Source organism: Magnolia sinica, chromosome 3 (genome assembly GCF_029962835.1).
Source record: "Magnolia sinica isolate HGM2019 chromosome 3, MsV1, whole genome shotgun sequence".
In the NCBI taxonomy this organism is placed as follows: domain Eukaryota; kingdom Viridiplantae; phylum Streptophyta; class Magnoliopsida; order Magnoliales; family Magnoliaceae; genus Magnolia; species Magnolia sinica.
Window position 1 is genome coordinate 82944240 of NC_080575.1, and position 25411 is coordinate 82969650.

General features: G+C 37.0%; 1 protein-coding gene and 1 long non-coding RNA gene across 6 annotated transcripts; one reads left to right on the forward strand and one right to left on the reverse strand.

Moving 5' to 3' along the window:
- Positions 1-11271: 11271 nt before the first annotated feature.
- LOC131240084 (uncharacterized) lies at positions 11272-16621 on the forward strand. Of its 4 annotated transcripts, none has more exons than XR_009168617.1 (6): positions 11272-12209; positions 12589-13378; positions 13515-13601; positions 13922-13979; positions 15113-15300; positions 15461-16084. It is a non-coding gene; the product is annotated as an uncharacterized LOC131240084 (long non-coding RNA). The 4 variants fall into 4 exon arrangements; XR_009168619.1 differs by adding an exon at positions 16530-16621 and having other exon boundaries at positions 11283-13378; positions 15461-15520; XR_009168618.1 differs by having other exon boundaries at positions 11284-12693; positions 13244-13378.
- A 1195-nt stretch (positions 16622-17816) lies between these two features.
- LOC131240085 (WAT1-related protein At4g01440-like) lies at positions 17817-22900 on the reverse strand. 2 transcript variants are annotated; one of them, XM_058238120.1, is made up of 6 exons: positions 22638-22900; positions 22460-22522; positions 21205-21526; positions 20515-20673; positions 19326-19477; positions 17817-18233 (listed from the first exon to the last, which is right to left on the reverse strand). In XM_058238120.1, the coding sequence occupies exons 1-6, from the start codon at positions 22838-22840 to the stop codon at positions 18107-18109; spliced, it is 1026 nt and encodes a 341-aa protein (XP_058094103.1). In that variant the 5' UTR covers positions 22841-22900; the 3' UTR covers positions 17817-18106. The 2 variants fall into 2 exon arrangements, with proteins under 2 accessions (XP_058094103.1, XP_058094104.1); XM_058238121.1 differs by lacking the exon at positions 19326-19477.
- Between the last annotated feature and the right edge of the window lie 2511 nt (positions 22901-25411).

The following is a 25411-nucleotide window of genomic DNA, read 5'->3' on the forward strand; positions in this document are numbered from 1 at the left end:
CACCTGTTGGTGCACAAAAAATGCATTTTTAGACATCCTAGTCCCTGTGGCAGTATTTTTAGACATCTCAGTCCTTGTGGTAGTATTCTCAAACATCCGAGTCCCTATGACAGCACTTTTAGACTTCCTACTCCCTATTGTTGCACAAACAGGCATCCAAAGTGCAGTCGTGTAGAAATAGACTCCTAGTCCTTTGTTGTGCATAGAGTAGGCTCCTAGTTCTCTATTGTGGGCAAAATAGACCTGTTGTGGGGATCCGTTGCGCGAACAAACCTGTCACACGAATCTGTTGCACGGGTCTAAGAGGTCTGTTGCGCGAAAATGACCTTCACATGTGGGAAAGTCCTATAAATACCTCTCCCCTCCTCATTTGAGGAGAACAAAAGTAAGAGAAACTCAAGGAGCTCTCAGAGCACAACAAAATTCCTGGGGCACAACATAATTCCCGCACAACGGAACTCTTGCACAATGGAACTCCCGCACAATGAAGCTCCCACATAACGGAATTCTTGTACAACGGAACTCCCGTACAACGGAATTCCCACACAACGAAAATCTTGAACAATAGTTTGACATATTCACGACTTGTCCCCATGTGTACAAACCATACACATGATTAAAGAACCTGGGATCTCAAGCTTGCGCAACTCTCTGTCAATATAACAGACACTTTTTGAACTGAACTGCTTTCGAAATTACTATTAAACTACTCTTTGTTTCTTTCAACTCAGAATTAATGAAATCTATGATGATGAATGTTCTTCTATTTTCTTTGTTATTATTGAATGATAATTCCCCAAACGAAATGTATTCGTTTCTTGTCAAAACAGCTGGCTCACCACAATTACTTTGAGAGCGTTGATGGTGGAGATTACCTGTTTCTCCACCATGGTTTTAATCTATCATAGTTATATTGTTTGGCTCCCCATAGTCTTCCTATTCTATGGCAACTCATCCACCGTCTACATGGTAGAACATGTCAATCTAGTGTAACAATCATGGGCCCCACATTTTGATTGATAGCTTGATAGCTAAACTGATTTTGAGCAACAAATTATGTTTATTCAAGAAAACATGAATAAATAACCATAAAATCCTCCAAATCGGCCATCAAAACCCTAGAAATAAATAAAATATGAACAAATACACATCAAATCTACCAAATCAGCTATCAAAACCACCTAAAATCCATAATTTAAAAAATCCTCAAGATCCCCAAAATTCTAAAATCTCCAAATCCCTAATTTGTAATATTAGAAAAATCCCCAAATCCCTAAATGGGGGTCCACATCGAATTGGGAATCCACAAATTATAAAATCTCCTAGATTCATAAATCAGAGAGATTGAGAGAGAGAGAGAGAGAGAGAGAGAGAGAGAGAGAGAGAGAGAGAGAGATACCTCACATCCAGAGATAGAGGAAGAGGGCATACGTGGATAGGGAGGGCATGCGCGATTACGGAGGGTGTCATTTTGACCCCCTCCCTTCTTTAGATCAAACACTGAGAGAGAGAGAGAGAGAGAGAGAGAGAGAGAGAGAGAGGGTCGAGAGAGAGATTTAATGGGAATTTTGTCCTACCTCTGCCGAGATGGATTACTGTCCGGATAGGGATCTGTGGTGCCCACTGTGATGTAAGTGTTTTATCCATGTTGTTCATCGTTTTTCTCAAATCATTTTAAGGTATGAGACAAAAAAGGATGAAGGTCCAGTGATTAAGTGGATCACAAGGTGGGGATTGAACGTCCACCATTAAAAACTTCTTGGGAGCTGTAGAAGTTTCGGATTAAGCGCTAATATTTGTTTTTTTTTTTTAAACTTCATTCACGTCTACATGACCATATGAATAGGTTGGATGGTAATAAAACATCACAATGGCCCTTAGAGAGATTTCAACGGTGGGTCTCATTATCACTACAGCTTCCTTTGGTGTGGTCCACTGGAGCTGTGGAACTGCTTCATTTTTTCGATTGTACCTTAAAATGATTTGATAAAAATAATGAATGGCATGGATAAAACACTTACATCATGGTGGTCCCTACAGATCCCTCCTTGGATGGTAATGTAGGACGTAATCCGCATGGACACTCCTCGAGCTCAAAGTTGTACGAACAGTTCAAAGGAGATTAATGTTAAATGGGCCTCACAATGATGTATTTATCATATTTACATCGTTCATCAATTTTGAGAGATCATTTTAGATCTTCATCCAAAATACGAGTAATTTCAAATGCTCTAGTGAGCCATAGCAATGGGACAATGATTCTAACCATTAAAACATTCACAACAAATCAGGTCGGTGATGTGATGGACCCACCATGATGTATGTGTTTTATCCATGTCATCCATCCATTTTTCAAGATCATTTTAGGGCTTGACCCCAAAAATAATCCATATCTAAATTTCAAGTAGACAACACCAAAGGAAAAATATAGGTACTGAATGTACATTGTTAAAAAACTTTCGCTGACAATTTTTGGGTTTCACCAACAGCTTTTAACTATCGGGGAAACCACTATACAACCATCGGCATTGCCTTGTTTTTTGGTAGTGGTGGTTAAAAAAGAAAGTGAAACGGTAAGAGATTAAAGTAACTCTCTTTCACACATGCCACACGTGGGAAAGGAGCTTATAAAAGTGGAGGCATGAGAGAGATCATGCATTGTGAGACGTGAAGTGGAGTGTGCTATGACGTAAGGTGAGGTGAGGTGAGGAGAGAGAGAGAGAGAGAGAGAGAGAGAGAGAGAGAGAGAGAGAGAGAGAGAGAGAGAGAGAGAGAGAGAGAGAAAGAAAAGGAAGAGAGAAAAAGGAAAAAGAAAAGAAAAGAAAAGAATAAAAAAAGAGGAAAGAGAAAAGGAAGAGAAAAAAAGGGAGTTTTGATTTTTTTTTTCTTAAAGGTGAGTTTCTCTCACTTGATGTTAAAAAAAAATTATATATGCATTTTTATTTATTTATTCATATAATTTAATTTATGCCATCTTAGTTTTTTATTTTTTATTTTTTTTTTTATTTTTAATTTTAAATTTTCTGTAATTACTTACCATGCTCTTAAAATGTCGTTTAATTTTTTTATTACCTCAGTTGTCGTTATTTTAATATGCCTCAATTTGACTTTAACATTGTCTTATTGTTAATCCTACCTTAAAATTTCATTTTTTAAAGATTTTGTTTTGTTAAAATTATTGCAAAATCTCAAGTTTATATATAATTTTCTAGATTCTAAGATCTAATAAATCACGTTGCATGTTTATTTTTTATGTAGTACTTTAATCTATATCTAATAGATTACGTTGTATTTTTATTTTTATTTCTATAGAACTTCAATCATGTACGAACAATTTACACTGATCGGAAAGTTTATTTTTAGTTTGATGAATTATGTACATCACACATTATGGGTTGATCGAAGAATAGCAAGCCATTGAAGATTTTTAGAAAAATTTGATTCATGCAATATTAAAATCATGTATCATTGAAATAATTATGAAACACCAGAAAATAAGCGGGGCGATTAGGCCCTTTGGGTTGAAAATTACTAAAGTGTAAATAGGTAGGGTGATCAAGACCCTTGAGTTGGAAGTCTCGGAATCCCAATTGGTACCTCTTGGAACCTCTATCGTACCCTTTGAGTGGGTGAGCATGTCAAGATTGCAAAGGGTTCCTGCTATCAGGTTTGATAGGGTAGTAGTTTGACCAACTAACGTACAAATGGGTCACTCACCAAGCACCCTTGGATGTGTGAACATGTCACGTAAGAGGTTCCCATTACCAGGTTAGGTGTTGTATTGGCGCGGGTGTTGTCCAACCGGTCTAAATCAGCCCTGGTGTTAAAAAGAATAAACTGCACTTATTATTATGGAGTATAGCATATGTTTATTTCATTCATTTATTTTTCTTTGAATTTACATTAAAAAATCTTGTCTATTAATCTCCTTATCTGCTGCTTTACCTAAATAGGTATTGTATCTTTTAGTATAATTTTATTATGATTATTTGAGGTTATTTTTTAAACTTGTGTTAAAATTATTCACTAGGTTTCGTAGCTTATCCTGTTGGGATTTTAAAATTTCAAGATTAGAATCTCATGGAGGAGCTTAAAAAGATTTTTTTTTTTTTTTTATATTTAGATTTATTTTTTATATATTTAGATTTATTTTTTAGTTCTTTAACATTTTCTAAATAAGTTGTAATGAACATTAAGTATATTATGATAGTATGGCGATGACATGTGTTTGGTGATAATCTTGAATAGTCAGAATATGAATATTTTATTATTCTCTAAATAATTGTTTGATTATTTAATTTTTGGATGGTTATATTTTATGAATGAGAATCATTTTGTCAATATATGTGTGGATTATGAAATGTAAATATACAAAATATAGTTCATGCCTTTAGGTAAGGAATTAGGGTTAGATATACCCAGGTGCCGGATTTCGAGGAATGATAGGAGCATCACTGTCGGGTCTATATCGGGCATGTCTCGGTGAGACTAGGCGAAGATGTCGGCGTGTTGCTTCAGTAGGTCAACGATTTGGTCTCGCTGGTCTAGTGCTAATAATGAGCAGACCTAAGCCATGTGGGTTAGGTCAATTTCGCAGAGGGTATAATGATGAGGTCCTTCACTGGTAATCCCCTCTCGCCATACTCTTCTAGCAGGTCCAGGGAGGTGATGGTCATCGTCTGTTGCTACAGTTTTGTCCTGAGCACTGTCAAGCAGCATTGTCGGGCTTCGCACTGGTCGCCCTTGACTTGGTCGACACCATGCTCAGTTAGCAACTTCATCATAAGATGATATGTGGACATTGTTGCTCTCATGACGTTGAGGGATGGTCGTCCCAAGATCATGTTGTAACAGATGGGTAATCAACCACAAGGAAGTCTATCATGATAGTCGTTTGGTTAGGTCTGTCTCCAACGGTTACGAGTAGTAATATACTCAAGAAGTGATATTCTCCCCTGCAAACCCGAGCAAAGGAGTGCATAGAAGCTATAATCTGGATCTCTCAATTCCTATCTTATTGAAAGAGACAATGAACATGATGTTAGTCGAGCTGCCGGTGTCTACCAGGATGCGATGCACTTTGTGGTTGACCACTGTCATAGTAACTACCAGGCCATCGTCATGTGAGTGGTGGATTCCTCAGGTGTCTTCCTCTATAAAGGTGAAGCTGCAGGGGCTCAGTTTTTGTTCCTTTGCAGTCCTGCTAGTGAGGTATACATGGTGCTCTGTGCTACCACTATTGGCGTTTTGGGCATGAGCCATACATGCCCTGTTTAAATCTTGACCTTTGACCAGTCCACGGCATATGGTACGTATCTTACCCGTCGCCTCGTTGTTGTTCCTATCGTCGTGTTACTGGTCCTGCTTATCTGATTGGTTATCCATTCTTCTATTGACGTACTCTCGTAAATGCCCGTTCTAGATAAGGGACTCAATCTCTTCCTTGAGGTTGAAACATTCTGCGGTGTTATGGCCATGGTCGTGATGGAAATGAAAGTATTTTCGCTCGTCTCTTTTGTAGGCATTGACCTTCATTCTGCTTGGCCATTTTAGGATTCTCTTGTCATGTATCTCCATAAACACTTACTCGGGTGTCACATTTAGTGGAGTGTACAATCGAAACCAGCTTTTAGGTCGAAGAGGAGAGTAGCAAGGACTAACTCAACAAAGAGGAGAGTCGCAATGGCTAACTCAACAAAGAGAATAGTAGCAAGGCTAACTCAACAAAATTGGTAAAGGGATGGGCAAGGCTTATATCCATCGCCCTACATAAATTAATAAAGATCACATGTAATTAAAATCACACCTTAACCATAATTTTCAAAGGATAAATAATTGTTGGTGGTAAATCAAATAGTTGCAAGGAGATAATCACTGTAACACGAATGCATGTAAAAGCCAAGATAAATTACATCAACTTAAATTAAGGTACGCTTAAAGGAATTCCTCACCTTAGCCTTAGATCTAAACTCTAGGTAGATATCCATATAGGAAAGCTTCCACATGAAAAGAACTATTTTTCATCATTCTAAATCACCTTTTAAAATTGTGAATAAGAACTATTTTTCATCTCAAATTCTGTGTGGTTGTCTTTCTTCTATTTCTTTGCAGGAGAAAAAGCTCTCTGAAGACTACGAAGAATTTGTCAAGCGATTTGTAGGTCAAAAAAGAGAAAGACAAAAGAAGATATTATCATGCAAATTGTTGTAGCTATTAGAGAGTTGCCTTTTATTCATTTATTTTTGAGTTTTACTATGGCCTTTATCCTCAGCCCTTTGTTTTCTGTTGATTAAGGACTTGTTTGGACCCCAAATGAACACCGGATTGGACAGCCATGGTGAAACGGTTTAGCATCGATCTCTGCTGCCCATTGGGGTGAGCTCCTTATGCCAAATCTGCAGCTGGAAGGACAGATCTAGCTCAAATTGCCATCCGAACAACTTCAAGTCGGGCCCGAAGTTATCTGGATGGTGTACTGGGCGGAACGCATCCCATCTGCTCTTAAAAGAAGAAATGCCAAAATGGGTCCTAAATGAAGTGCTGAGAAAATGCAAAAATGGTGTCTTTGTGATCTATGCTCCTAAAGGAGCAATGCCAATATTCTATAGTTGACATATCTCTATCTTTAGCAGAAAGTGATTGATGAGTATATCAAGAAGATTGATACCCTTCAGAAACAAAAAGAAAAGGTACATCACTCCATAATGTTAAGGATCTTCCATTCACGGATCAATGACTGAGTGGTAAAATTCCCAAGGTAATGAATAGTTACAGTTTGACATTGCCTTGAAGTTTCTTCTTCCGTATGTTCATGCACTTCTGTCTCTCGATTCATGAATTGTAATATCTTGACATTGTTTTGGTTCTTGCCTTTTTATTATGAATTGCATCATCATCATCATCATCATCATCTTTTTTTCTTTTCCACCTATTTTTGGTTATTTGAGTATGAATTCTTAGGATGTAAACTTACATTGAAATGTGATTTTTTTTTTCTTTTTTTGAGAACTTATCAATGTATGGGCAAGGTAATCATTATTCTAACTAAGAAAAGTGAGAACTAGCTTATATTTTGATAGATTTACCTTATATGATTTGTGATATTTAGGATATTTTTGGTTAACAAAGATTTGATTTTGGTATCGTACATTTTTACAGTCATATCTGAATTTTTAATTATACTACAATGTTCTTTGAGTTATATTTTAAAAAATACAGGTTCCAATCAGAAAAAAATCCTAAATAAGAAAAAATACCGTTCCACAAATTTAAGAACGATTTGGAAGTGTGCCAAAATTGAAAAATTCAAAATTCAAAATACAGGTTACAATGTTCGAATTTCAAATATTTTTAAAAATACAGGTTCCAAGTGGAAAAAAAATCTTAAATAAGAAAAAATACCGTTCCCCAAAATTATGGAGGATTTGAAATTGAAAATTAGCGACAATTTTCAACCGTCGCTAATGTTTTGTGACACCTTATTTTAGGAACGGTTGAAAACTGTTCCGAAATTGAAAACCATTCCTAAAATCTTGCAATGCCTTAACTACGGTTTAAAACCATTCCCGTGTCATTTAGGAATGATTTTCAACCGTTCCTGAATAAGAATTTTGGTGGTGTGCATAGCTCAATGTAGATTTTTCTTGCCTCTTTGAAACTGATTCACCCAAGTTGTTGTGTAACATTGTTTCCTTTTCATAAAGGTTTGGTTCCTTGGTTAGGTTAGCCATCATTCTTCTTCCCAGTTAACCAGTAACTCTCCTGTTGCATTAACCTCTAATACATCTATTAGTTTAGCTAGTGGTTCCTCTGTTACTTTCTGAAGATCTGCATTTTTCCAGTCTTCAGAAATGATATTGTATTCTTAGTTTCCCAAGTCTAGAAACATCGGTCTGGGTCGGGCTACCATAGGATCTTTGGATTAATTCCTTTGAGTATAAACTTGAACTGTATTGTTTTCCCAATAGGAATATCCTATTCAAAACACAAACCCATGATGTCAGGAATTACAGAGAAATGTTTGAGGCTTATTTTGTGTGCGAATTCCTTCTTACTAGTCCAATGGTCCAGACATGGCCTTCCAACCAATCCAACAGTATAGCATTCACCGGGTCTCATAAGACAAAAATGGGATCATCCTCGACAATGAAAAACTGCTCGTCGAACTGACATGCCCTCTGCAACTTGAATTTCACATGAACATTTTTTTTATTGATCTAATGAATCACCGACATTAAAATTATATGATCAGATAATTAGGAAGCAAGAATGAAATTCCACATAATTGGGGGATTAGAATAAAAATGTACAGCTTAGCTGGGTTTGTGTTTCCATGCTCTTTGAATCTTCTTGCATTAGTAAATTTTTAGAAGTTCAAACCCATATTTAATCATGATTAAATTTCAATAACACATCCAGTCCCTAATTGTGGAATGATTTCTGGCAGAAAGATTGTTCCATCCAAGCCCACTTATCATGAAATTTGCACCAGATTAGATTGCGTAATCATTAAATATCATGAGCTTTTGTTTGGTTTGCATTCTATAATCTATAATCTATACCTGTACTAATAATTTATCACACCAAATTTATCTAAATTTGTACCAGAATGATTTTTTTTTTTTTTTTTTTTAAACCTTTACTTGCGCTTTTGACTGCTGATAAAAGAAAATTTTCTTATAATGCTTCCAAGAGCTCTTCTAAGGTTCCATACTCACCTGAAATAGGAAAGGAAATAAGAAAACTTAGAGGCTTTAGGAATCTAATTAAAAGGGTTATTGAGAGAAGAAGAATATAACTTGGTAATGCGATGAAAGCATCAAAATAACAGGACATCTTTGCCATCCTTTGATGTAGGTTGGCCACTGGTTTCACCTCTCCTATTGTTTCTCCTGTAATTTGTCATTAAAGAACATCTTTCAGCAGCATAAGAAAATGAGAATAGATGGTAAAAGCAAGAGAAGAAAGGCATCTACTTACTTTACACATGAGAGTCCTCGATATGATCCTATAACGAAAACCCATCAAAGAAAAGGTCGAAAAACGTTCATTAATCCAATGAAAAGCAAAACGTTCATCTACTTCATTCTGTTTCTTAAAGGGATTCATATCCAGACTGACAACATAAGCCAAATATCCAGCCTAGCCAAGAAGATCAACAATGCAAGCATAATGCTCTACTCTGCAACAGATGTTCTGCCTAGGAATTCCTCCAAATAGTTCCTTTGCAACAGATATTTCCCTATACTTCATATAACCCACTATTAAAGAGTTCTAAGAAGAAACATCTCTCATGGGAATTTTATCAAACAGTATGCATGAATCATTGACCTGACCACATTTTACATACACATCATTGAAGAAGATCACCTCTCTTACCATGATGTATCCTAAAACTGAGCTTTGATGAGCTTCCCATCCAAAACAACACCTTCCTCCTCTTCTTTGGAGTCATCCTCTCTATCACTGCCTTTCACGTTCTCTCACACATCCTCACCGAGCTCAAGCTTGTCAACACCAGCCTTGGGAGAATCGCCATATCTGCTGCCCTCATCAACAACATCTTCAGATGGGTGATGTTCACCATTACAATGCCCCGTTGGGGGCTGCATTAGCTGAGAAGCTGGAGGACTTTATGTTGGGACTGCTAATGCCGGTCTTCTTCACCGTCAGCAGACTTAAGACAGATTTAATATATGTAGAGAAAGTGGATGGGTTGATCCTGATGGGAATCATTCTAACAGCTTGCATTGGGAAGGTCAGTAGCCATATGATCGTCGCCTTCTGCTATGGGATGCCACTATGTGAAGGATTTTCGCTCGAGATGCTCATGAACACCAAAAGACTAATCGAACTTATCGTCCTCAACATCGGAGGAGGGCTAATTGAACTGATCGTGCTCAACATTGGAAAAGATAAGGGGTACCCTCTCTCTCTCTCTCTCATGGAATGAAATAGTTTGCCCTAATTAAGTTATAAAAACGTTCTCTATTCCCACAATTAGGAACGGTGTAAAACCATATGCATTAGGAATGGTTTAAGACTGTTCCTAAACCAAAATCATAGCCATTCCTAATCAATAATTTTGGTGTAGTGATCATATATAATGTTGATGCAGTTTTCCCGTCGTCCTCCTTAGATCGCTTGGGTCCTGCAAGATAAGACAAAGATGGAGACCCTAACTGCTGTAGGGGACCCTCTGATGCCAAAGTCAGACAGGCAAGTTAGGTCTAGTAGAATGTAAGGTTTTAAGTGTAAGATTGTGCGTACCTTTCCTTGCAGGAGGGGTACCTATATATAGGTTCCTAGATGGTGGTGTCGGGTATGGTAATGAATTTTCTACTTGATATCATCTCATATTAGGATTCTAATTCTAAGGATGTATAGTTGCTGTTCTGAGATCTTCAACGAAGATTCAGGAGGGGATCTTCCGGTAGGCTCTCTGGAGGTGGTTGACTAACTAAGTCAGGGCTTAAGGTTGAGCTTGACCTCGAACCCAGACGGGCTGAAGACAAGGTCAAGGTTGAGGTTGGACAAACCGAGGTTGAGGTTGAGGTTGGTTGAATCCAATTCAATTTTGAGGTCGAGTGGATCATGGTCTAACAAAGCTTTGGATGTAAGCATGACGCTTATCCCGAGAGTTCGGTCAGTCCATTTTCACCCATAACATATAGTAATAAAGGATGATCAATAATATGTTGATTAACGATTATATAAAATGATAATGGAAGATCGATGGTCAAATTTAAATGGAATATCAATGGTATGGTTTGGTGATAATGGACAACTGGTGGTAGGGTCTAATGGTGGGATCTCATTATTGGACGATCAAGGGTTGAATCTAACAATAATCACTACAACAAATATAGGTTTACTCGGCAATTTCAGAGTGGCTTTTGCCAGCGCTGAGCAAAACCAGGCGCTGGTAAAATATCTCTACAAATACAAAAAAATCCTACTCCTTACGCTTCTAGCCCCCCTCTCTCTCTGCAACTCCACGACTCTCACCGACTCTCTATCCTCTCTCTGCAACTCCACGATCCGAGTCTCTCTCTGTGCAACTCTAGCAGCTACCCACTGCGGCTCTCTCTCTCTCTCTCTCTCTCTCTCTCTCTCTCCCCCCCCCTTCTGCCAAGTAAGAGCTCTCTCTTAATCGGGCGGCGAAGCAACCTCCGTACGTGGCACAATCACTTCCGATTTCCCTCTCTCAGATCTCTCTCTATCTCTCCATGTGTCAATGTCATTCAATCTCTCTCTTTAGATCGAGTATCTTCAATGTTGAAACCCTAATTAGGATTTTACAATGGTGAATTCCTAATTAGGGATTTACTATGTTGAAACCCTAATTAGGGATTTACAATGTTGAAACCTAATTAGGGATTTATTATGTTGAATCCCTAATGGGTGGATAAGATTCATCATTTGGATTTACTATGTAAAAGTACTGTAGGACTTAATGATGGTTTGTATTCTTGTTTTTCTTGTTTTACTAGTTCGTTTGGATTTATACATGGGTTTGTCATCAAATCTATTTTCCATAGAATTTCGCATATGACTCTGCACTCTATTTTTGTGTTTTTCACTTCTCATTGAATGAGAAGTGATCTCTCTTTCTTTGTCAAGGGTCTTAAAACATGCTCTCCAGAAAACACATTGTTGCTGCATTTGATTGCATTTGCAAGTATTTGATTTCAGGACTGTTGGAGAAGTGCTCCTGCATTGTGTTGTAATATCTCATCTTCTCCCCAATTTTAGTAATGTATGGTGCCTCATTTTCTATTTTTATTAATTCAGTTGCCCCTTTACATTGCTCTGATGGTGCTGAGTCAAGGAATTCGGTTATCAGGAATGTGAAATGTCTTAATGCACCCATTTGGTACTGGTGGGTCCATAGTTTGATTATGGTGACTGTTGTGCGGGTGGACCCGTTCCTGAGCATAGTTCTGAAACTCAACTCAGAAACTTGGATGAGTCAAACTCAACTTGGAGAGATTTCGAGCAGTCTTATAGAAACGCAGTTCTGGATCTAACTTGATCCTGACTTGAGCACATGTAGTGGGTTTCTATTTTGATTATATGTTATTTGCCATTGAAGTTTCTATTTTTATTTTTTACATTAAAAAAAATTGTCAGGCTGTCCGTAAGTCTGCCCTAATTACTGGTGGAGTGAAGAAGCCCCATCGATACCGCCCTAGAACTGTTGCTCTTCGGTATGTACTGAATTTTTATTATTAAGCTTGCTTTGAAATGTGGTATTACATTTTTTTTTCATTAATAACAATTGTACAAAACTCTAGTTTGTAGCGGTTCATCAATTTTTGTCAGCATTCCCTAGTCTATTTTTTGTTTAAGAGTACATGTTGCTAAGTGAGAAAGATTGTGCACTTCTTTCCCTCAATACATCGATTAGTTGAACTATGGTAAATATAGAACCCATTTCCATGTACCAATTTTTAGTTGAATTCATTGCATACTTGTACTGGCCAGGTGGATATACGAGGGTGTGAAACTACATTAGCCCATTACCATTAAATAAGCCATTAATCTATTGATAAAATGTTTCTGACTTTTTTTTTTTTCATGTCCTAGATCCCATATCTGTTGGAGCTCAGCATCAATGCTGTGGAACTGTTGCTAGTTTTTGAGTTTAATGAGTTTGAATTTCAAAGACATCCAAATTCCAGAGATCACATGGTAAGAGAATCTTGTTACTCCACCTTGATGCATTTGAAGGTTTATATTTATATTTAAAGGTCAATGTTTGCTGATGTAGAGATTATCTGCTATTCTTTTGTATCAGTCTCTTAACAATTTTTCTCTTTATAATTTCTCTTTTCATTTGTCTTGATGTAATATCACTATAAGGCTATGTTTAGAAACCACAGATTACATGCCAACAAATAGAAAAGGAAAAGGGTTTTCCTTTGATGTGTCAATTTGTGCTATTTGGATAGCAAACAAAAAGGTGGATTCCACCTAGTAATCATCACACTTTTCATAAATGAATTCCTGGCATGATAAACTATGTGAGCATTATGACTTGTGAGAGGGATATGAGATTTCCACCAGCTACCCAAACAGGAAGTCTATTGATTGTTCTATGCTTTTGCTGGTTCTAGGATGTGCTAAAATTTATGTGTCCTTCTCTTTACCAGTTTTTCCTTAAAACAATCTAAAGGGCTTCTTGCTTGTTTGAGAAATTTTTTGTTGTTTCTGATTTTTCTGGAACACTGTAATCTCCAAGATCAATACATGGGGTTATTCTACCATAAATTTCTTTGCTCCCCTGAGCTGCTATGTTAGTTCTGGAGGAGGACTTGTAGTTGCTTCCCTAGAGTTTAAACAAATGGTGAAAGCCTTGCATAATGATGGAATTGAGGTGTGGTAGATCTTCCATTATGAGCCATGCTAACTGATTGACATGTATTGAAATTTACTATCTTCCTTTAATATATTTCTTCAAGATTATTTTTTTTTTCTCAAGCTTATATGAGAAAGTAATGCTGTTAGTACAGGTCATTTTGGATGTGGTCTATAACCATACTAATGAAGTTGATGATAATCATCCTTATACCACTTCTTTTCGTGGCGTAGACAATAAGGTAATTTCTGTGTGTCTTGTTTACTTCAATGCTTTACTTTGTCACCTAACTTGTTATGGACCATCAACTGATATTGACTAAAGGTCGTTAAGGTTGTTTTGTTGAGACATGAGTGAAAATCTTAGTTAAAAATGCCATGACCAGCCGAATCTCGAACTGGGCTGCTTGCTTATGTTCTTTCTTCTTAGTAAATGTTTTAGCTCTTAAATGCTACAGTATTCAACTAAACATATGTGCATATTCCATTTGTTTAAATATTTAACTACTGCATAATTGTCTTGTTGCTGATCATGATCCCTTTCATACTAATCTATTTACAGGTTTATTACATGCTCGATGTTGATAACAATTCTCAATTGCTTAATTTCTCAGGATGTGGTACTTTCAATCATTCCCTTCAATTTGTCCAGCTTTTTCCATCAAAGTTCTTTCTTATGACATCTTTTAAAGCCAACTCTGTTAATATACTATTAAGCTTCATTTTTGAATTTTATTTGGAGTTCCCAGTAGGGACAACATGCCAATCCATGATGTATATCTTTGAGAAATGTAGGGAAGCACCAAAATAGGGAGTTGTGAATGCACCACATGATTGGCTATTTACAAGAAGGTCCACCTGTTAGTGGCAAAGTAGCTGATATCATGTTGGTGGACCCCTTGTTACTACTCACTAGCCAATAAAGGGCAAAGGGCATCTTTATAACACATCCTTGTATCATTCCTACGAATCTGTTGCATGGCGTATTTATTGATCAATATGTATTACCATGGAAATTCTTCTGGTTGATAATGAAGGCTAATTACATGTGAAGAAGCATATGAGTAGAAAACAACAGTCATGTATCACTAGGAGACCCAAACCCGCCATTGCAAGGGCTCCCACAGATAGCTTAGCCCAAAACCAGAAAACTCGAAAAGATCAAGCCCCTGCCTCCCAAAAGACTAAGGCATCCAATCCTCAAATATTGCGTAACCCTAAGTAAAATTCCTTCCTCTGAGTTCCTCTTAATCCAGAAGTAACGGTCATTCCTTTAAGCCCGTATAGCCTAAAGAGCTACAAGCTTAATGATGCGCCACTTCCTCCCCTACATTCTGATTTTGCAGAGAGGAAATGATGTTCCGCATTCACCAGTGACTTATGCATATTTAGTTGTGGAGATTGAAGGTGCCAAATTGTTTATTGATAATTATATTAATTAACAGGTAGAGATTTCTGAACTAAATGAGGAACTGAGCTGACTTCAAAATCAGGCAAGATTTATGGCATTTTCTTTCGTATGTACAGAATTAGGCTTTTATTGTTGTTGTTGTGGATAGCAATATCAGTGCCATTTTGTGTTTTTCAAATGACTGAAGCAAGGCTACTTTTTAATTAGAATTTTTTATATGGACATATACACATAAGTACTAGGCATCAAACTGGTGTCATGAACTTATCGGTGCATATGCCACTGGTCAAGATCATACAATGTGCGTATGATAGTCTGATGGATGCTTTCTCTGATATGCAGTTCCACTATGGGGTGTTCTTCGCGTACATGAGATTGAGGGAGCAAGAAATTAGAAATCTGATGTGGATATCGTAATGTGTGGCACAGAACCAGAAATCTAGAGTTCATGACAGTGTTGTATTCAGATTCATACTAGGAGAGATGGTCTTTTAATTTGATTTTGGAGTTGAAAAGAATTTAAAGCAGAGGTAAACATGAATTCTATGATTTTTCCAATCTGATGGTTACATATGGCATTGAAACATTTCTTCTTTTTTTTTTTTCTTTTTCTTTTTTCTATTTCTTTGTAAGGATGTAATCTTGTTGGGAGGAATTTCATGCATACATGTTGATTTTGTATCCGTGCAGACATTGAGAAGACTTGCTCAGAATAGAGAGGCAGCTCGGAAAAACAGGCTGAGGAAAAAGGTCAATCAAGCAAATCAAAAAAGAAAAAAATTAGTCATTTTTCCAACTTCAATTCTCCTTAATCTACTTATGAAAAATCAAAACATGAAATTGAGTGGTCTAAATTCTCTTTATTATTATTCTCATCTTCAACAGGCTTATGTTCTGCAGCTAGAGTATAGTAGGATTAAGCTAACTGAGATAAAACAAGAGCTTCAAAGGGCTCAATCTTTGGTGAGGCTCTTTATTCATATTACTCAGTACAGTGCTTGGTCTGATTCTTGGGGTTGGAAATGTGATTATGTAGGCACAATTTCTAAAAACTTTTTGCAATAGCTCTCCATCCCATTGAATGTTGAGGAGAGTTTGAGCAGAATTTTGTTGAATGCAAATTCAAGAACTAATAACTTTTTGCAACAAATGTTTAAAAATTTTCCTCTAGTACCACCTACATCAACACATTCTAACAAAAAGTAGATCTCCTTTAGCAGGTCCTACATCAACACATTCCAACAAAAGACAACTTACACAGCTTATTCCAATTGAAAATACATTTCCTTTATAGCGATGGGCATGAATATAACAACCACCTCTTTTCTTAATTTCTTTCTTTCTTTCTTTCTTTCTATCTATCTTTTCTATCGCATAATAATTGCTTGTCTAGAAATATTATGGTACTTTGACCATCCAATCTTTATGTAGATCAGATTCTTCCTATGAAAAAATATTGAATTAAGTAAAACTGGTATTTGGTAGATCATAGAATTGCAATTAATGAACCAGATTCACAATTGATATTGGTCACTTGTACACTTGAATATTATGTGTGAAGGGTGCATATGGATGGACGAGCGTTGATAAAACACATGCATCAATGTGTGGCCAATAGATGTAATGGAATTAAGTTCCAACATTTGTTGCCTTGATAGTTTTTGACTTTTCAAGGACAGTGGATCAAACGATTGATTGTTTTCCATGCATCAATTTGTTGAATGCTACTTTTTCACTTTTTTTTTTTCCTTGTGTGCAGGATTTTAATCAATTATGCCTACAAGAGCTTCAGCCTTTTAACGCCACTCATGCTAAGAGTAGACCACATAGAGGATTTTTTTATTTTTATTTTTATTTTTTTTTTAATTTTTATTTTATTATTCAAGACCATTTTCAATTTATTGTTGTAAATATTAAAATATTTTTTTTTATTGTGAAGTAATATAAATTTTGTTTAATATTCAGTTTAAATAGTATTGCAACATTTTTTATGTTTCAAATATTAAAAAATACAGGTTTCAATTGAATTATATAATAAAAAAATTTACTGGCCCGTGCTAGGGCCTCTTAAATCTATACAAAGACTTTTACTGGTGCTTGTATAGGCTTTTCTTGGTGCTTTTCCATGATTAAAAGTGTCCAAAAATCATGCTTTTTCTGGCGCTTGGGTAGATTTTGTCGGCCTTTTTTTCACTTTTATCGGTGCTTCTTTCAGAAATCCCAGTGGCCACCAAAAGCATTGGTGAAGTCAATGGGCGCCGAAAACGAGTCCATAATTGTCGGCCCTTAGGCAAGTGCTGGTAAAAGTGGCTTAGCGCCGGCAGAAGTTTTGCCGACATACCCCTTTACTAGCGCTTGTCTAGCGCCAGTAAAGGTAATGCCGGCAATTTTTTGGGCCTTTACTGGCGGTTTTGACCACTAGTAAATGTCTGTTTTCTTGTAGTGAATACACCAACAACAATCAAATCTAGTGATATTAGTTGCTGGAATATAAATTTAGCATTGATGGATGACCAAATAATATTCAAAACCAGTGATCATTTTGTACCAAGGAATATTGATGGTGGGTCTTACATCTCGCCGTCTATGTATGATGACTAGAAACATTCCATCCACGGTTAGGAAAGAATTAGTGCAATGTTTGGGGCGTTAGGATCCTCTAATTGATTTTGCTTTTCCATCTGGACTCGATGTGTAGTTCAGATCAATTATTAGAGGCTGTCCACACGTCGAAAATCAAGGCTCTCTCTCTCATGTCTATAAAACAATTTTTTTTTTTTTACAAATTCCAGGATTTGTTGGCTCAATTGTTGGCAGCTTCTCTTTCAAAATAGAATCCATTCTCCACTTCAGAATAGCTTGTATTTTGTAATATGAGAAGCTAAAAGAAGTAGATTCCAGTGGTGTTAGCAAATGCACCCTATGACTACCCTAGCATCCAATGGCCCATCTAAATTTCCAAATGGGCTTCTTGTAATTAACGGTATTTACTTGTGCAAAATAAAGTAAAATAAAATAAAATAAAATAAAGAAGAAGAAGAAGATCTAATAAAACAAAATGCAGCGCACTTGGATTCATCAACATTTAATACATTTTCTATGCTTTTCTAAATGCGGAACCTTTCCGCTTGGGTTCCTTGAAAGAATTAAAAGAAAGAATTAATCAATCATTTTAATGGTTACACTGGTTAGACAAGGAAGAAATCAAAATTTCGGTCTACTGTTGCATGGCAATCCTTCCTTCAAAATAAGCAACTTCACTTCTAGACACATGAGAGGATGCGCTGTAATTGCAGCTTTAACTACACAACCACGAAGTGAGTCCTAAACTATGGTTTATACCAACAAGGCAGTGGTGCAATCGTCTTTGTCCAATGGGTCCATTGTGTCGTAACTGTCCTCCTTGGATTTGGACCATAGAAAAATGTACAGGCCCAAAACTACCATGATGGATCCAACAATACTGCAAAAAATCAAAGGAATGTGTGAAAACAGTGTTCAATGTATATAGTATCGAAATATGAGTTATAAAAAACTATTTCGTGCGTAGCTTATCATGCACCATCCGTTTTTCCTTGAGATACTGATCGTTTATAATTGTCCACATAGATTTTGAGGGGTCTACTTTCCTAAATCTAGAGGGCAGGTGGCTACCATGGATTACCTTGCAACCATCTCCAACAAATAGATGAGAATTAATAGAACGTGATTTCTTGTCGGGTGGAATTCAATGATCAATTTGTGAAAAAGAAAAACGAAAAAAGTGGGGGTATCTAAAAAAAATGAGGGGAGGCATATATAACGGAGGTATATGTAACTGTCATGCATCATAGGGGTGATGATGCAATTCAACATTGTTGTAGATCATCTGGGGTAAGAGGTATGTAAAATGCTCTACTGAAAATGTTTCTACAAGTAAGATCCATTGTTTAGTGGTCCAAGCCATTGATGTTGCCGATTACACATTAAAGATGGGAGAATCCTAACCCTTCAATTGCTGACCAGACAAAGGACTAGTTCAGAAAGGAAATACAACAACTATCCACACTCAAACATAAGGCCCAATCTTTTATTGATGGGATCCTTCAATCTCAGAGATTTTATATAGAATGGGCAACCCAGAGCGAGGCCCATCATACCAACAATTTGGATCACCAAAAACATGGCCCCAGTTGTCAAAACAAACTGTTCAAACTTTCTTTATTAGATTGTTGCAGTTTGAGTGTCATGAGAGTAGGAAAAATGGCGACTCATCTAAGATATAGTTGGAAAGCGTGTACTCTTCATTCATACTGAAAACCATGGTCTCATGGCGGGTGATACGTAACACCAAAAATCACATTACTCAGAGAATCGTGACCATCTGATAGGTGGCTCCTAAATTGATGATTAAAAAATGGTGGTTCAAATTCAATGGGCAAATCTAGATTGTAAAGATCATCCAATTGGTGTGACCTTTGAGGTATATCAAATACAGTGGGGCCCACAATTTTGATGGTCTAGATTGGTCATTGGTGCGCGTGTTAGCCACATGTTAAATTGCTAAAGAAATTACCTTCCCAAGTACAAGGTGTCGCCTAGAAATATAATTTCCAAGATTGTGGTGAAAACCAGGCCAAAAGGAGCAAATGAGGCCACAAAGATGGGTCCCTTTACTCCAGCACACCATGTAGTGAAGAGGTTCGATAAGCCACAGTAAAACACAGCCTGCATCACATGTTTGGAATCATAAGTATCATTGTTTAGAGATTACCATTCCAAGTAGAATTACGGTATATCATTATATGTGCATGCACAGGTATGCATGTGTCATGGACGCAACTCAATTTTAAACTAATAGGACAACGATAAATTGCATACCGGAATAAGATCATGAGAAATCAAGTGGTATGGAGGTACCAAAAATACTAGAAAGTGGAAAAGAATGAAAACCTCATTGAAAGTTATAATGCCATTAGTTTTATAATGTCATTAGAAAGCTGTTAACAAGTTATACATCTAAGCCAATGCCAAAGGCAGGGCTTCAAAACGGTTTCACAAAATTCAATTATTTGAAGGGTTAAATTTTAGTTTGAATCAAAACATAACTATTTTTAGTAAGTTATTGTACTATTTTAGGGTGTTTCAAGATCTAGAGTACCTTGTGGTAACTTTAAAAATACTTTTTTTTTGTCTTTTGAGAGAATTTGAATCCATTTATTAGACAACTTTTACTATTTTTAAAATGATCACTATTTTTTAAAAATTTTAGCATCTTAGAAAAATTACATAACTTATATAAATCACATTACGTGCATTGTAAACACACTATTCAGTAGATCTTTAAGACAAGTCAATGTGACTCTAGTCATTGAGTTGACTCAACTTAGTAGACCTTTTGAGTCAAGTATCCAAGTTAAGTTTTTAAAAGATGGATAAAAATGCTATGGCTCTTTTAAGTTGCCCAAATGCTCCTTGTTTGTTTGTCAATAAATGGCACTTCCAATCATAACGCTAATCAAGGATGTGATATTTGTTAGAATAATCCTGAAGGTAGGCCACACACAAACCATGAATGTAATAAAACCCGATCAAATATGGACAGGTGGATCTTAGAAATAAGCATCCTATGGGACTTACTTCTTACAAGGAGATCCACAAAGGTGAAGAAAAACATGAACTCGGGCTTATTTCCAAGATTGTTTCTCACATGATTGATGCATATGGATGAAAGGTACTGGAAAAATAAAGGTAATGTTACTTACTCCAAGTACTATATTTAGGAGCTCTAAATCCCAGTGAAGCCTCCATTCTGTGGCATTGTGACTTGTAATTACGGCTATGACAGCAGTTTGTAATGTTCCAAAGAAAAACATTATGGCAGTCAAGGAAAACTCGGCGGGGTACCGTTTTATCATGGGCCTCTGCAAATATAAAACATTGTAAGAAAACAGGTCAAATTTTCTAAGCCATGGTAATTAAGAAATTTAATTACTTGTAGATGTACAAATAGGCCTCATGAGAAAATTCTAGGGATATACACTTTTATTTATCTTCTAAGATAATTAGCCAAGCACACGATGGCAGATGACAGTAAGCAATGCCTGTGAAAGACTATATGCAAGCAAAGAACTGCGTGTACTTAAATTTTTTTTTTTAAAAAAAATAAAAACCCTCAAGTAGACTCGCCTGATGAGTCAAGTCCACCCAACCAGATTTCGCCAAGACAGGAGAAAAGTGATTCATGTCATGACTCAGTCAAATCTCAAGAAAAACTCAACTCGACTGGAAAAAAGACTAAGGCAAAGCTCAATAAAAGTAAAAAATAAAGATTCAAAGGTCTTGGAAGATTTTTAGACCCTAAGTCTAACATAGGGTGATGCATCTGATGGTCCGAGTGGATTTCATCCATTTTTGAAAAAAAAAAAAAAGCATATAAATTCATGTTAACATACCAGCAACAAAATCCACGTGCTAAGTGCAAGAACCCCAAGAACCACCATAACCAAGCCAAACACCCATTCTGTCAAGCTGGCTGTGCCGAGTAGACTCTCAGTTGAATCTTTCCAGAACATGAGAGTTGAAGCACCAGAAACAGATAAAAGAGTCCCAAAGATCTTCCCTTTACCCCACCAGGTGTTGATTCCAAGATTCTCTTGCATCGAGATTATTGATAATATGAAAGTAAAGACTGGAATTAGGTTGACAACTGCAGCCTCCAATGTGCTAGAGATGTAGTACAAGCAGGCTGATAATAGGTTTTGTGACAGCGTTGTCCTGCAATGCATCAATCCATTAGAATTCTTATACTACCAGCAACGCCGACGGCTAAAAACCGTCGCCAATGACCTCCCACAACGGCTTTTAGCCGTCGCAAAGTCCCTCGGTAAGTGTGCGTATCCATCATCATTTTCGATGGCTAAAACCGTCGTTGTTTCTGACAGCTAAGGCGACGGCCAAAATTGTCGGACAGTTTTAGCCGTTGGCGATTCTCATTAATTAAAAAAATAAAAATTAATTGAATTTGGATGATATATTTGATTTCTTCGTTTTCTATTGTGTAGACTTGCCTTCTCAATTAGGTTGGTTCGTTCAGGGCTTTGGAGAAATGGGTATATCTAGTTTTCGATGTGTGCGTTGATTAATCAATGCACACATCCAAAACTAGATATACCCATTTCTCCAAAGCCCTGAATGAACCAACCTATTTGAGAAGGTAAGTCTACACAATAGAAAATGAATAAATCAAAATCAAATATATCATCCAAATTCTAAATATTTATATTAGATATATGCTTACACACATATATTTATTGAACGCCTCAGAAATCAATCAGATCCAAAACTTAGGTGGATCAGGAACATTGTAAAATCATGCTTAAAACTTCTAAGTCACTTGGTGTGGTCCACCAAAGTTCTGGAATGGCCTAATTTTTAGCCACTGATAAACAGTAAGGCCTGTTTGGTAGATGCCTAAAAATGAGTTCGCTCATTTTATTTGCAGTAATTGAACTCACTATGAATTTAGAGATCATGATCTCTAATTCATAATTATTGAACTCATTGTTAGGCCTCTACTAAAAAGGGCTTAAAGGACCAACATGAAACATATGCATTCAGGGAGTTGGGTGGCCAGTATGAATTAAAATAGTGTGTAATCTCAATTAAATCATTCCTTTTGATTGACCGTCCAACCGTAATTCAACTTACCCAATTAAAGCGAGTAGGAAAATCCAGCATAAGATGGATTTTGTGAGGGGAGGCCTATTTTTCCTGCAACAACAAACATATAAAGAGATGTCATGGGAGAGAGAGAGAGAGAGAGAGAGAGAGAGAGAGAGAGAGAGAGAGAGAGAGAGAGAGAGAGAGATTTGATCTGCCATCGCACCTTTCAAAGATAAAAGCCAATGCTGCCATGAAGATTGTAGCTAACGCGAATTGATAGACAAGAAAGACAGTAGAGCTTATCCCTCCTGTGAGTATGACCCTACTGATCACAACATAACCAGCTGAGCTGAGCTGAACAAATATCATACTCGCATGTGGAGCTAACCTCTCTACACTTCCTCCCAAAGCTGAAGAGTCCAACATCTTCTCTCTCTCTCTCTCTCTCTCTCTCTCTCTCTCTCTCTCTCTCGTTGTAAGTTTCAAGTATTCGTTTCGACCTGTGTATTATATAACGGTAACATGTTGCGGCGCCTTTCTTTCGGGGAAGGTTGGATAAACTCGTGCCTTTCTTGCAAGGGGGAATAATCTTTGACTAAACAAATCAACCGCGCTGGGGCCCACACCCATACATTGAGGCGCCATTATTGAGCGTTGATTGGCTATTTGTCACGTTTCCAAAATCATGTCGATCTTCTCTTTAGCTGGCCTACACCCATAAATTAAACTAATCAATTCGTCATCACTTATATTCTACCGTGTGGCCCACAAGAAAATGAATTTGTCTGATATTGACTTTATGGTCCATTGACAGTCAGGATAGGCGGCTGGCCATAGCAGATGCCTAGCTAAAATCATGGGTAGAAAACGACAACAATAAAATTTTCAAATGGCGCGCGGGCTACTGTAGAAGGCTAAAATCATGACCAGAAAGCGGCAAGAATAAAAATTTCAAATTGCAGCGTTGAATGTGCGGAGGTTCGAGGGCTTTAGCAAGCTTCTGGTGGTTGTTGAGGGTCAGGTATAGCGATTCAGATGACATACCGTCGGTATCTTTCAGGGGTTATATATGATACTCGGCCGAGTATGGTAGTTTGATGCACAGGCGCTCAGGGAGTATTGTCGCTAAGTCAAAGCACCAGATCAGATTGGTTGAATTATCCTAACCTCTAATTAGTGGAAATTATTCTTGGAAATAGGATCATTGGATATTTTCATTTTTAACCATTCAATTAATTGTTGTTAACGAATGTCTTAAATCTAAAGAAATTCGACTAGCTTGAGAAAGTTCGGGTGACAATCCAACAACAATTTATTTTAGAACTTCCGAGAAATTTGACTAGTCGAAGGATAAGTTTGGGTAGTCGAAGTATCGTTCGACTAGCCCGAGCTCTGGTTCAACTAGTCGAAGGTTATATAGATTGTGCGCGGACTGCGTAAATTTGAGGCGATTTTCAAATCATTCCAAGTCAGTACGAAAGTTGGAGTTCCCCAGCTATAAATAGGAGTTCCTAGGGTGCTCTTAGAGATATTCTAAGGCTTTCTAAACTATTCCAAAGGGTTTCTAAAATAGCTATAGGGTTTCAAAGGGTGTAGCAAGGGTGAGATTCGAGGTTGTTCGAATCGAGTAAGTCTTTTTTCTTTGTAATTTCTGATTTCATAATGGATTTTTGTCGCTTTGTGCCATGAATTTTTTTCCGAAAGAGTTTTCCATGTTAAATTGTTATGTTCTCTTGGTGCTTTTGGATTGTAATCCTATATTAATCTCTGTGTGATTGCTCCATTTATCCCAACAAGTGGTATCAAAGCAATCGTTAGGGCGCAAGCTTAAATCTACAGGATTAGCAATAATTGGAAACATTAGGTATGATATTGAGAAGTACTTAGGTAAAAATAACATTGAGTTATGAAAGATCAAGATGATCAGTTCCTTAATCAAGAAAGGTGAAGATGGTGCTCTTGAGGAGCGAAAGCCGACTATAAGTGATGAAGATTGGAATACTCTTGATAAAAAGGCCTTATGCTCGATCCATTTGTGTCTCATGAATGAGGTTCTCTATAATGTTTTGAGAGAGAAAACTACAGCTGGTTTATGGGCTAAGTTAGATGATATTTATGCAAATAAATCCACTGAAAATAGCCTACACTTGAAGCTACAATTGTTCACCTTCAAGATGGTAGGGGGTGGAGATGTGGAGGCCCACATCAATTACTTTAATAAATTAATTTGCAAGTTGCTGGATATGGAGGAAGTGGTTAAAGATGAAAATCAGGCATGCATGTTGTTGAATTCTCTTCCGGTATCATATTAGTCATTCAGGGACTCATTGTGCATAACAAATAAATCTCTAAGTGTGGACATCATTATCTCAGCCTTTCAAGGGAAGGCCATGAGAAAGATAAACGTTGGTGTAGGGATATCTTTTGATGCATTATTTACGAGAGGCGGGAACAATGAGCGAGGTTCAGGATCTTCAAGACCTAGATCCAAATCTAAGGGCAAGGGCAAAGGCAAATTAAAGTTCTAAAACTATGGGATGATGTAACGCCCCGAATTTCGAGGGTCGAGCAAAGTTCAACTCCCGAGATCCAACACATCACTTATGCAATATAGATAATGATGTTTAAATGCTGTCCATATTAGTGCATTAAATATGAGAGGGATTACCCTAAATCGTCATATCATACTCCAGAGTTAATGTAATTAAGCAAGCGGAAGACTGAGATAGATATATAAGGTATATGTATGTGTTTCACAACCTCAAGAGTATGAGTATATTACTGGGCCGAATATATACATGTATTAACTCAAAATATATAAAATGACAAAATGTAAGTATCCAATTAATCCATGTATCCCTAAAATTCCATCGAAGCAGTACGTGGTCTACATAGACCTGTTAGAGAGCTGAACATAGGAGAACTCTTCCTCCTCATCTGTGAAGTCTAACTCCACTGTATATACATCCTCATCACCTACATCTATAATAGAGTTTG